At 43.7% G+C, this 14,285-nt stretch overlaps 1 protein-coding gene across 1 annotated transcript in view; it reads left to right on the top strand.

Moving 5' to 3' along the window:
* Positions 1-536: 536 nt before the first annotated feature.
* Positions 537-14,285, top strand: part of RGS16 (regulator of G protein signaling 16) — a 21,315-nt gene continuing 7,566 nt past the window's right edge. The window contains exon 1 of the mRNA XM_060774471.2: positions 537-683. Within this exon, the coding sequence (XP_060630454.1) occupies positions 640-683 (44 nt within the window). The 5' untranslated portion in view covers positions 537-639. The remainder of the gene's footprint in view (positions 684-14,285) is intronic.

Below are 14,285 nucleotides of genomic sequence, written 5' to 3' on the forward strand. Positions count from 1 at the left end.
GGCTGAGAGGAGATATGATAGGCATGTAGAAATATGTGAGAGGAAGCCACAGGGAGGAGGGAGCAAGCTTATTTTCTGCTGCCTTGGAGACTAGGACGTGGAACAGTGGCTTCGAACTACACGAAAGGAGATTCCATCTGAACATGAGGAAGAACTTCCTGACTGTGAGAGCTGTTCAGCAGTGGAACTCTCTGCCCCGGTGTGTGGTGGAGGCTCCTTCTTTGGAAGCTTTTGAACAGAGGCTGGATGGCCATCTCTCAGGGGTGCTTTGAATGACATATTCCTGCTTCTTGGCAGGGGGTTGGACTGGATGGCCCATGAGGTCTCTTCCAACTCTTTGATTCTATGATTCTATGATTTTATAGCAGGGACTTGAGCACCCGCGGATATGGGGATGGGGTGTGTGTACTGGAACTGAGTGTGTGTTTTACTGGCTTCCCTTTGAAGCCCTTCTTCCAGGGTTGCAAGGAGAGTCAAGGAGAGGGACCTTCCGAGGCCCCGCCCCCTTCCCGCCTGCTATAAAGCACCGCCTGCGACGCTGGAGCCCAGAGTTGCAGGAGAGGAAGCCAAGCAAAGCCAAGCCTACCGTCACTCTGCATTACTGCTCTGCAAGGATCCCCCAAGCAAAGCCTTGCCATCATGTGCCGAGGTTTAGCCGCGCTGCCAGCCAGCTGCTTAGAAAGGTAAGAAGAGGCTTGGGAGGCTTCTTCCTCGGGTTTGGGCAGAAGAAGGGGGGCTCCAACCATGGAGATCTATCTCCTCCAAACTCCCCCTTTCACCACCAGTCCAGAAGAGGGTTCCATGCGTTTAGCTTTACTTGTTTTGATCCTTTTTCAAGGGAGATAATAATAATAATAGTAATAACTAGCTGTCCCCTGCCACACGTTGCTGTGGCCCAGTCTGTTGATCTGGAAAATAAAGTAATGAGAAAGTGTTGGTTCCTAATATATGTAATTTTTTTTATGCTTGGTAAACAGTATTTCTTGCTGTTTCTTTGTCAGTGTTGATGTGGAGAGTGTCTGATTTTCCTACTCTGGAATATGCAACATATAATTGTCCTTCTTCAAGGGTCCCTTTCAAAACTATGATACTATATTTCTCTCTGTGTGAACCATATCTATCTATCCATCCATCCATCCATCTATCTACCCATCTATCTATCCATCCATCCATCCATCTCTCCATCTCTCTGTCCGTCCGTCCGTCCATCCACCCGTCTATCTACCCGTCTATCTACTTGTCTATCTGTCTGTCCATCCGTCTGTCCATCCGTCTGTCTATCTGTCCGTCCATCCGTCCGTCTATCCGTCCGTCTATCCATCTATTTATCTATCCATCCATTTATCCATCCATCCATCCATCCATCCATCTATATCTATGGCTGGGTGGCTCTTTGTCAGGAGGGCTTTGATTACGTTTTCTTGCCCTGGTGAAGGGAGTTGGACTGGATGGCCTTAAGTATTTCCTGTTGGTCATGGGGGTTCTGTGTGGGAAGTTTGCCCCGATTCTGTCGTTCGTGGGGTTCAGAATATCCATCCATCTATCCATCCATCTATCCATCCATCCATCTATCCATCCATCTATCCATCCATCTATCCATCCATCTATCCATCCATCTATCCATCCATCTATCCATCCATCTATCCATCCATCTATCCATCCATCTATCCATCCATCTATCCATCCATCTATCCATCCATCTATCCATCCATCTATCCATCCATCTATCCATCCATCTATCCATCCATCTATCCATCCATCCATCCATCCATCCATCCATCCATCCATCTATCCATCCATCTATCCATCCATCTATCCATCCATCTATCCATCCATCTATCCATCCATCTATCCATCCATCTATCCATCCATCTATCCATCCATCTATCCATCCATCCATATCTATGGCTGGGTGGCTCTTTGTCAGGAGGGCTTTGATTACGTTTTCTTGCCCTGGTGAAGGGAGTTGGACTGGATGGCCTTAAGTATTTCCTGTTGGTCATGGGGGTTCTGTGTGGGAAGTTTGCCCCGATTCTGTCGTTCGTGGGGTTCAGAATATCCATCCATCTATCCATCCATCTATCCATCCATCCATCTATCCATCCATCTATCCATCCATCTATCCATCCATCTATCCATCCATCTATCCATCCATCTATCCATCCATCTATCCATCCATCTATCCATCCATCTATCCATCCATCTATCCATCCATCTATCCATCCATCTATCCATCCATCTATCCATCCATCTATCCATCCATCTATCCATCCATCTATCCATCCATCTATCCATCCATCTATCCATCCATCTATCCATCCATCTATCCATCCATCCATCCATCCATCCATCCATCCATCCATCCATCCATCTATCCATCCATCTATCCATCCATCTATCCATCCATCTATCCATCCATCCATCTATCCATCCATCTATCCATCCATCTATCCATCCATCTATCCATCCATCTATCCATCCATCTATCCATCCATCTATCCATCCATCTATCCATCCATCCATCCATCCATCCATCCATCTATCCATCCAACTATCCATCCATCTAGCCATCCATCCATCCATCCATCCATCCATCCATCCATCCTTCCATCCATCCTTCCATCTATCCATCCTTCCATCTTTCCATCCTTCCATCTTTCCATCCTTCCATCTATCCATCCATCCAGAGGCAGCCCTAGGTAATTTTCAACAATAAGCAAACAGTATTTTGCCCCCCCCCCCAAACCAATCACTGATATATATTTTCTGTTAGTCATGGGAGTTCTGTGTGCCATATTTGGTTCAATTCCATCATTGGTGGAGTTCAGAATGCTCTTTGATTGTAGGTGAACTATACATCCCAGTAACTACAACTCGCATATGTCAAGGTCTATTTTCCCCCAAGAGCGCCTCAAGAGCGCCCCTGGGCAAAATCAACTATACTGCAAATGCTTACTTTGCGTAATGGGTTGAGCCGCCCCTGTATCTATCCATCCATCTATCCATCCATCTATCCATTCATCCATCTATCCATTCATCCATCCATCCATATCTATGGCTGGATGGCTCCTTGTCAGGTGGGCTTTGATTACGTTTTCTTGCCCTGGTGAAGGGAGTTGGACTGGATGGCCTTGAGTATTTTCTGTTGGTCATGGGGGTTCAGTGTGGGAAGTTTGCCCCGATTCTGTCGTTCGTGGGGTTCAGAATGCTCTTTGATTGTAGGTGAACTGTGAATCTCAGTGACTACAACTCCCAAATGTCAAGGTCTATTTCCCCCAAATTCTATCTGTGTTTGCATTTGGCCGTATTGAGTGCTTGTGCCAAGTTTGGTCCAGATCCATCATTGTTTGAGTCCACAGTGCTCTCTGGATGTAGGTGAACTACAACTCCCAAACTCAAGGTCAATGCCCACCAAACCCTTCAAATATTTTCTGTTGGTCATGGGAGTTCTCTGTGCCAAGTTTGGTTCAATTCCATCATTGATGGAGTTCAGAATGCTCTTGATTGTAGGTGAACTATAAATCCCAGCAACTACAACTCCCAAATGGCAAAATCATAATTTTTTGAGTGATGGTCACTCCTTGTGTTGTGAGACGTTTTGTTGCCAAAGTTGGTGTGATTTCGTTCATTGGTACTTTTGTTTTTAAGGTACTCATTATGCACAGAGCATTTTTATATATATAGATAATAAACTTTATTTATACCCCTCCACCATCTCCCTAAAGGGGACTCAGGGCGGCTAACATGAGGCCAAGCCCAAAAATAATACAACAAAATAAGATAAAAGCAGCAGGAAAATTAAACAAATTAAAAAGTAGAGTTGTTAGTTTGAGTTGGAAGGTTGGGGGAAGTTATGGGGAGGGAATATGACTTTTCTCTCTATTATGGACTGGATCTACACTGCCATACAGTGCAATTCAGAACCGCATTATGTGGTCTCATCTAATGCCATTCAGCAGCATTATATGAGTCTACACTGACCATATAATGCAGTTTCAAACTATTATATGGGCAATAGTCTTAACACCAAGTCACTATGCCACACTGCTTCCAAAATAAAATAAAAGCGCATTCTGTTGATTAGTACAAGCCCTATGAGGAGCGGCTTAAAGAGCTGGGCATGTTTAGACAGAAGAAGAGAAGGCTGAGAGGAGACATGATAGGTAAAAAAGGTAAAGGTTGTCCCCTGACATTAAGTCCAGTCATGTCCGACTCTGGGGTTTGGTGCTCATCTCCATAGACACCTCCAAGGTCATGTGGCCAGCATGACTGCATGGGACGCCATTACCTTCCCTATTGATCTACTCACATTTGCATGTTTTCGAACTGCTAGGTTGGCAGAAGGTAGGGCTGACAGCAGAAGCTCACGCCGCTCCCCGGAATCGAACCTGCGACCTTTCGGTCAACAAGCTCAGCAGCTCAGTGCTTTAACCCACTAGCCATGTATAAATACGTGAAAGAAAGTCATAGGGAGGAGGGAGCGAACTTGTGTTCTGCTGCCCTGGAGACTAGGACGCGGAACAATGGCTTCAAACTACAAGAAAGGAGATTCCGTCTGAATATGAGGAGGAACTTCCTGACTGTGAGAGCTGCTCAGCAGTGGAACTCTCTGCCCCGGAATGTGGTGGAGGCTCCTTCTGTTTAAGAGGCTGGATGGCCATCTGTCGGGGGTGCTTTGAATGCAATATTCCTGCTTCTTGGCAAGGGGTTGGACTAGATGGCCCATGAGGTCTCTTCCAATTCTATGATTCTATTGATATCAATTAATTATTATTACCCACGCAGCCAGTTTTAAGCATGAATTCTAAACTCGCATCCTGTGTTTTCATCCCTGTGCATTTAATACTCATTTGTAGGAATACGTTTTAAGATGTCTCTTGTATAGAACTAAATTTTAATATGTGTGTTCATAGAGTTTTTGCAATGTTTGTGTGTTTTGACTGTGCTGTGACCTGCCACGAGGAGAGGCGGGTAAGAAATAACATTATTATTATTATTATTATTATTATTATTATTATTATTATTTGAAACACAACAAGATGAGTCCAAGCAGACACTCTGCTGCCTTTTGTATTGGATCACATGTTGGACACTTCCCAAGTGTCTAGGATTATTATTATTATTATTATTATTATTATTATTATTATTTGAAGCACAACAAGATGAGTCCACAGCAGACAAGATCACTCTGCTGGGTGTTGAATTGGATCACACGTCGGACACTTCCCAAGTGTCTAGGACTGTGTGATGTATCGGCGAATAATGTGTGCAGATCCCTGTAGGGTGGCCATTTGCAGCTGGCAGATGGTAATTTTGTCAGCACCAATTGTGTTTAAGTGCAGGCCAAGGTCTTTAGGCACTGTACCCAGTGTGCCGATCACCACTGGGACCACCTTGACTGGCTTGTGCAGTTCGATCTTTAAATGCTCACATCATGTCGGCTTTTCCAGTTGTTTCTTTTCAATCCTGCTGTCACCTGGGATTGCAATCCAGACTGTTTTTTTAACATGATCATGCGGTCAGGAGTATTGTGCTCCAGAACTATTATTATTATTATTATTATTACTATTATTATTATTATTATTATTATTATTTTACGGACACAAAAACACAATATGTCACAGCAAACGAGATATATATGCTGGATTTTGTATCACAAATCTAGGACGCTTGGGAAGTATTCGACTTATTATTATTATTATTATTATTATTATTATTATTATATATTTCTAATTCTAAATTATTATTATTATTATTATTTTACTGACAAAAACACAGTATGTCACAGCAAACGAGATATATATGCTGGATTTCGTATCACAAGTCTAGGACGCTTGGGAAGTGTTCGACTTATATTATTATTATTATTATACATTTATAATTATAAATTATTATTATTATTATTATTATTTTACTGACACAAAAACACAGTATGTCACAGCAAACGAGATATATATGCTGGATTTCGTATCACAAGTCTAGGATGCTTGAGAAGTGTTCGACTTATATTATTATTATTATTATTATTATTATATATTTATAATTATATATTATTATTATTATTATTATTATTATTATTATTATTTTACTGACACAAAAACATAGTATGTCACAGCAAACAAGATATATATGCTGGATTTCGTATCACAAGTCTAGGACGCTTGGGAAGTGTTCGGCTTTTATTATTATTATTATTATTATTGTCGAAGGCTTTCATGGCTGGAATCACTAGGTTCTTGTGAGTTTTTTCAGGCTATAGTGCCATGTTCTAGAGGCATTTCTCCTGACGTTTCGCCTGCATCTATGGCAAGCATCCTCAGAGGTAGTGAGGTCTGTTGGAATTAGGAAAAATGGGTTTATATATCTGTGGAATGACTGGGGTGGGGCAAAGAGCTTTTCTCTGCTGAAGCTAGGTGTGAATGTTTCAACTGACCACCTTCATTAGCATTTGAAGGCCTGGCTGAGCCTGGGAAAACCTTTTGTTGAGAGGTGTTAAGATGTGCCTGGTTGTTTCCTCTCTGCTGTTTTGCTGTTGTAATTTTAGAGTTTTTTAATACTGGTAGCCAGATTTTGTTCATTATTATTATTATTATTATTATTATTTATATTTATAATTATAAATTATTATTATTATTATTATTATTATTACATTTCTTACCTGCCTCTCCTTGTGGCTGCAGGCAGGACATAACAGAGTTAAAAAAAACATATCAGCACAAAATTTAGTGTTAAATACATACATTAAAATGTATACCTGTATTACAATATAGTGTACAAAGTTTTAAAAAGTAGTAAACACAGGACACAAGTTTGTATGAGTCGATGCTGACAATATGATGCAGTTCCAAACTGGAGCACAGTATATGGCAGAGAATAATCCAGCTTTTTGTGCCTATGTTTTGTTTTGTTTTCATTTCCAGCTTGTTAGATTTAAGTTACACTCTTTAAATTTACTACTAGTAGTAATAATCATAAACAAGGGAGGGCTGGAGAACCTTCCTGGAGTTTGAGGACTTGGCTGGGTTTATAGGATAATGAAAAGATTATCCTCTCCCGATCTTGTACTTTGAGTGTTGTTTGCCAGCTACCTGTTCTTGCATGTTTATATAGAAAGGCACCTGCTTCTTACGCTGTGGGTTTTTGTCTCCTGCTTAAGAGGAAGTCCTGAACTTGTTGGGATGGAAGTCTTTGTGGTTTAGGGAAGGCAATCTGGTATATGGGGCACCTCTCTTTGCAATGCTGTTCTCCCAGAGACCTCTACAAGCCATTAACATTCCTGCCACGTGCCTGGCACACGGCGGTGAGCTAAGAATAGAAAAACGGCGCGCCAGGCAACCATCTCCAAAAGTGTCGCAGCGATGCGCCAAGCAGGGAGGCATCGCTTGAGCTGTTGCACCAGCCTCGCTGCTGCAGGCAGTTCTTGCCGGAGGCCCAAAGGCAGGCAACTGTGCCGAAGACGTTAAGGACATTGGAGAGCCGGGTGGCACAGTTGGGTTTTACTGGAGTAGGAGGGGGAGTGGTGCCAGGGCACATCAGGAGAGAGGAACTCAACTCTCTGATGTTGCAGGAGTGTAAAATATTTTAAACTAGAACTATAACATCACAATGTATTTTCGAAGGCTTTCATGGCTGGAATCACTGGGTTGTTGTAGGTTTTTCGGGCTATATGGCCATGTTCTAGAAGCATTCTCTCCTGATGTTTCGCCTGCATCTATGGCAAGCATCCTCAGAGGTAGTGACGTCTGTTGGAACTAGGAAAAAGGGAATGACCTGTGGAATGACCAGGGTGAGGTCTGACAACTTCTGAGGATGCTTGCCATAGATGCAGGTGAAACATCAGGAGAGAATGTAATATTCTTGCTTCTTGGCAGGGGGTTGGACTGGATGGCCCACAGAGGCGGCTCTAGGTAATTTTGAACGGTAAGCAAACAGTATTTTGGCGCCCCCCCAACCAATCATTGATATATATTTTCTGTTTGTCGTGGGAGTTCTGTGTGCCATATTTGGTTAAATTCCCTCATTGGTGGAGTTCAGAATGCTCTTTGATTGTAGGTGAACTATACATCCCAGTAACTACACTTACCTGGCCCACTTTGAGTCCGGAGGCGTGCTGAATACCCCGGCGTGTGCACCAAAAGTCACTTCTTCTCCTGACTTTCTCCTTAGCCATTGGGACCGAGAGAGAGAGAGAGAGAGACAGGTAGGCGCAAAAACAAAGGAGGGAGCGGAGGTGAGAGATACCTCCAGCCGGAGGGGCTCTCTCTTTCTCTCTCTCTCTCTTGGTCCCAATGGCTGAAGAGAAAGTCAGGGGAACAAGCAGCTTTTGGTGCGCCCGCTGGGGTCTTCAGAGACGCCTCTGGACCCGAAGTGGGCCATGCACGGCGGCTCCGCCCCTTGGCCAACCCGTGGATTGGGGAGAGGAGAGGAGGCGGGTGGAGCGCCGGGGATCGGGAAAGGGAGCCGGTCATGGGGAAGGGATCGAATGTGGAGCACCGGCTCTGTTCGTGCACCCGGTGGCCGGGTGGAGCAGGAACGAGAGGGGCTAGGCGAGGCTCAAGGGCCCGGCCCCTTTGGGAAGAGGATCGCCCAGCAGCGAGGCAAGAAAACCGAGGCTCCCCCCCCCCCCCCCCGGACTGCTAGGGCTGTTGTGAGCTGAGGAGGGTGCTCCTCAAGTGGCAGTCTAGGGACATTTACAGAGGCGCCTCTGTGCCCCTGGCAAAAAAAAGTGTTCTGCGACCGCTTACTTCGCGTAATGGACGAGCCGCCTCTGATGGCCCATGAGGTCTCTTCCAACTCTTTGATTCTGTGATTCTGCGATTCTATGATTCTAGAACATGGCCATATAGCCCGAAAAACCTACAATAACCCTATAACATCACAATGTGTAACATTTGTCCATTGTCCTGTTCATGCAGGATAGTGAATCATTCCAGTTATAAGCACCTTCACTTAATTGAGCTGGCAAAAAAAATCCCTTTCTATACACTAAAACAGATTTCCACAGGTTGACAAGCAGTTAAATGAATAGGTGACATAGCTCAACAACAACCAAAAGATGTCTTGTTTTTTTCGGCATGGGGTTTTTTGGAGCACTGATTCAGAAAATTGCATTGGATACACAGCATCAGCTCTAATGTCTTATTTTATTTTATTTATTTATTTCTCGTATTTCTATCCTGTTCATCTCAACCCTCCGGGATTGTGGTGCAGCTGGCTGAGTGTCAGCTGCATTAAGATCACTCTGACCAAAAGGTCATGAGTTTGAAGCCAGCCCGGGTTGGAGTGGGTTTCCAACCAATTGTGTGTAGCCTGTTGTCGACCTTTGCAACCCGAAAGACAGTTGCATCTGTCAAGTAGGAAAATAAGGTACCACCTTAAAGTGTGGGGAGGCTAAATTTACTGATTTACGAGGCCATAAAGAAGACTCCAGCAAAGCATTCCAGCGGGGAAGCATGCGGGGAATGTGGAAGTGCTTCATCAGCGTTGCAGATGGATGATGAAAGCAACAGCCCCCCTGGCAGCCAGAAAAAGTTAAATAGCCTCTGTGTATGTCTGTATATGTTTGTATGTCAAAAATTGGCATTGAATGTTTGCCATATATGTGTACACTGTAATCCGCTCTGAGTCCAATGCAGAGTGAGAAGGGCGGAATATAAAAGCTGTAAATAAATAAATAAATAAATAAACCCTCGTTTGGGGGCTCAGGACGGCTTACAATGGGCCCCGTTATGAAGCCATTACATAACAAATTACAGTAATTAAAACCACAATTAAACGTAAAAGCATAATTAACAATACATAAGCCATCATTAAAACAATAAAACAGTCTCATCAGCCGTATCGTCGTTCCAGTCACATTCCCTTGAAGTGCTGCTTGCATCTATTGTCCAAAAGCCTGGTAACAAAACCATGCCTTTAATTTCTTTCAAAAAGCTAGGAGGGAGGTGACTGATCTTGCCTCAGTTGGGAGTGTGTTCCATAGGTGGGGGGCCACCACCGAGAAGGCCCTGTCTCTTGTTTCCGCCAGGTGCATTTGTGGTGTTGATGGGAGCGAGAGCAGGGCCTCCCTGAATGATCTTAGGTTTCAAAGTGGGACGTAGGGGTGGATGTGTCCGGACAAGTAAGCTGAGCCAGAACCGTATAGAGCTTTATAGGTCAGAACCAGCACTTTGAATTGGGCTTGGAGGTGGACCAGCAGTCAGTGGAGCTGAAACAACCGGGGGGGGGGGGTTCCCTGTATGTTGCCCCAGTTAGTAGTCTGGCTGCTGACCTTTGGACTAGCTTAAGTTTCCGAACCATTGGACTAGCTTAAGTTCTTCCTAATGTTCAGGTGGAATCTCTTTTCGTGTAATTTGGTCCCAAATGATGAAGACTGGTAAATGGCATATGTTCTGTATCTTTTTCACATGGACTGTTGTCGAGCCAGGCATCACCCACCGTATATTTGTGCATCATCGTCAACAACACTGTAGCTAAAAGTCTATATGTTAAACAGTGCCAGGAAGGGAGACAGAAGCCTATTAAATGGGGAAAATTGTGTAAATTTTAGTAGAAGCAATACATCTTCCTTTTGAGGGGTAAGAAAAGGAGTGATTCACAAAAAATAGCCTGTTGCACATTGCACACTTTGCTGTTACCTATATATATATAAATGCTCTGTGCATAATGAGTACCTTCAAAACAAAAGAACCCATGACCGAAATCACACCAAATTTGGCAACAAAACGTCTCACAACACAAGGAGTGACCATCACTCAAAAATTATGATTTTGTCATTTGGGAGTTGTAGTTTCTGGGATGTATAGTTAACCTACAATCAAAAAGCATTCTGAACTTCACCATTTATGTCTCTTCCAACTCTTTGATTCTATGATTTATGGAATTGAACTGCACTTGCCACACAGGACTTCCAAGACCAACAGAAAACAGTAGAAGGGTTTGGTGGGCATTGACCTTGAGTTTGGGAGTTGTAGTTTACCTACAATCAGAGAGCACTGTGGACTCAATGCTGGATCTGGACCAAACTTGGCACGAATATTCCATATGTCCAAATATGAACACAGATGGAATTTGGGGGAAATAGACCTTGACATTTGGGAGTTGTAGTTACTGGGATTTATAGTTCACCTACAATCAAAGAGCATTCTGAACCCTACGAACGACAGAACTGGGACAAACTTCCCAAACAGACCCCCATGACCAACAGAAAATACTTAAGGACATCCAGTCCAATTCCCTTCACCAGGATGTCTCTCTGATTGTACCTCTTTCTGTTGAACCAGTGAGAGATTGAAGGGTGGAAAAACTTCTTGGTGGGCACCAAACCAAGCCAGGCAGTCTTCAACTAAAGTATCCGAGAGAAGGAGACAACTAAAGGGTACCATATGTTTCAAGCGGAAAGAAGCTGGCCTCTGCAACAGATGGCTAGCAGGCAAAGAGTTGTGTGTGCATTGTGTTGCTTCACTTCCTTTGCTATTGAAGAACAGATGCCATGGAACAAATGTACCAAATAAGTAAAAGTGCCATGTGAATGTCAATTAGAAACTAAAACTTCATATAATTTTATAAAGAAAAAGAATACACAATGGAAAAGAATACACAAAACTGTTTTCAGATTTATTTATTTATCGTGTCAGGAGTGAACCAAAAACAGTTGTATTGCATTAAAAACAAACAAACAAACAAAACACAAAATTTGCAAGCTTGGTAGTTGATTAAATGTCCTTTGACCAGTATCTGGCCACTTGGAGTGCCTCTGGTGTTGCTGCAAGAAGGTCCACCATTGTGCATGTGGCAGGGTTCAGGTTGCATTGCAGCAAGTGGTGTGTAGTTTGCTCTTCCTCACACTCGCATGTTGTGGATTCCACTTTGTAGCCCTATTTCTTAAGGTTGGCTCTGCATCTCGTGGTGGTCTGTTCAGCGCCTTCCAAGTCATCCAGTTTTATGTGTGCCCAGGAAGGAGTCTCTCATTTGGTATCAGCCATTGGTTGAGGTTCTGGGTTTGATCCTGCCACTTTTGGATTCTCGCTTGCTTAGGTGTTCCAGTGAGTGTTTTCAGATGACAGAAATGAATAATTCCCATTGCTTTCCAAAATGACTGTATCATTGTATTGTCGAAGGCTTTCATGGCCAGAATCATTGGGTTGTTGTAGGTTTTTTCGGGCTATATGGCCATGGTCTAGAGGCATTCTCTCCTGACGTTTCACCTGCATCTATGGCAAGCATCCTCAGAGGTGGCTACCTGTGAGGATGCTTGCCATAGATGCAGGCGAAACGTCAGGAGAGAATGCCTCTAGACCATGGCCATATAGCCCGAAAAAACCTACAACAACCCAGACTGTATCATTTCTGCTGAGTTTCTCAATTCATACTTGGGTGCTGTGTAGCAATATGACTTACCAAGTCCTCTGCCACGTAGAAGGTGAAGGATGAATGAGAATGAAGGAAGTTCTTGCGGGAAATTGCAGTTTAGCCAACGAAAGGGCACTGTTGGATCATGCAAGTTGTAAAGATTGATAGCTAATCCACCAACAAATATTTGAATACTAAAGATAAGGAAGATCCACTGCTTCCCAGATCCTGTTTTCCTTTTTGAGTAAGCAAGGGTGGATGAGCTCCTGTAGACCAAAGGTTTCTGGTTTGTGGACTTACAGATGTTGTTGGATGTTGTTTTCACCATTAGCCAAGCTGCTTATAGCTAATGGGAATTGTCATCCCTACAATTTCCAAATGTCTATGAGTCCCATCCTTTTTACAATTTTGTGAAAATAATGCTTTACCTTTACAACATATGGGGGCCATTTTTCGCTGGAACTTATTCTGTATGTGTGTTGTTTGTATGTAATTCTTACTTGCTTAGGCGATCCCTCGTAGTCTGAGTAGGATAATCCTCCAAGATGGGTCTGTAGGTGACTATGGAGCCCTATGCTTGATCTGCATCTTCTCCCGCAGTGAGGGCATTGGTTTCCAGGTGGAAGGCAGTCTCTGTTGGGGATGGCTTGATGCGCCTTCCTCTTGGCACGTTTCTCTCTTTCGCCCTCCATTCGTGCCTCTTCAAATTCTGCAGCACTACTGGTCACAGCTGACCTCCAGCTGGAGCGCTTACAGGCCAGGGCTTCCCAGTTCTCAGTGTCTATGCCAGAGTTTTTAAGGTTGGCTTTGAGCCCATCTTTAAATCTCTTTTCCTGTCCTCTAACATTCAGTTTTCTGTTCTTGAGTTCAGAGTAGAGCAACTGCTTTGGGAGACTTTGGTCAGGCATCTGGACAACGTGGCTGGTCCAGTGGAGTTGATGGTGGAGGACCATCGCTTCAGTGCTGGTCTTTGCTTCTTCCAGCACGCTGACGTTTGCCCACTTGTCTTCCCAAGAGATTTGCAGGATTTTCTGGAGGCAGTACTGATGGAATCGTTCTAGGAGTTGCATGTGACGTCTGTAGACAGTCCATGTTTCGCAGGCATATAGCAGGGTTGGGAGGACAATAGCTTTATAAGCAATCACTACGGATGTCCCAGTCCTCAAACACTCTCTGCTTCATTTGGAAAAATGCTGTACTCGCAGAGCACAGGAAGTGTTGTGTTTTGGCGTCGATGTTGACTTTGGTGGAGAGGTGGCTGCCAAGGTAGCGGAAATTGTCAACATTTTCTAATGTTACACCATTAAACTGTATTTCTGGCATTGTGGAGGGATTGGCTGGTGACTGCTAGAAGAGCACTTTGGTTTTCTCGATGTTCAATGACAGGCCGAGCTTCTCGTATGCTTCTGCGAAGGTGTTTAGAGTAGCTTGTAGGTCTTCTTCTGAATGTGCACAGATGACGTTGTCATCAGCATATTGGAGTTCTATAAGAGATGCTGTTGTAACCTTGGTTTTGGCTTTCAGTCTGCTGAGGTTAAATAGCTTGCCATCTGTCCAATAGATGATTTCCACTCTGGTGGGAAGCTTCCCATCAACACGATGAAGTATGTAATTCAGCCAGGCTTTCCATATGCATAAGAATTAGCGGATCGATTTTCCTAATAGAAATTCTTTCCTGCTTGCACACAACAGAAATCTAAGTACTGAAAGATAATTCCTTATGTGTGTTGTTCATCTCCTGCTTTTGAAAAAGTATACCCTAGTGATATTTTTCCTTTGGTTCCTCCATATAGCTATAGGCAAGGACAGGGGTGGACAAAGTGTGTCTTATGGGCCATATGCGGGCCCCAGGCAATTTTTGTGACTTCTAGAGATAAGATACCCGAAAATAATCTCCGGGGGTACATCTGAGGGCCTTTTCAACATGATTGGAG

Source organism: Anolis sagrei, chromosome 4, assembly GCF_037176765.1.
Source record: "Anolis sagrei isolate rAnoSag1 chromosome 4, rAnoSag1.mat, whole genome shotgun sequence".
Taxonomy (NCBI): Eukaryota; Metazoa; Chordata; class Lepidosauria; order Squamata; family Dactyloidae; genus Anolis; species Anolis sagrei.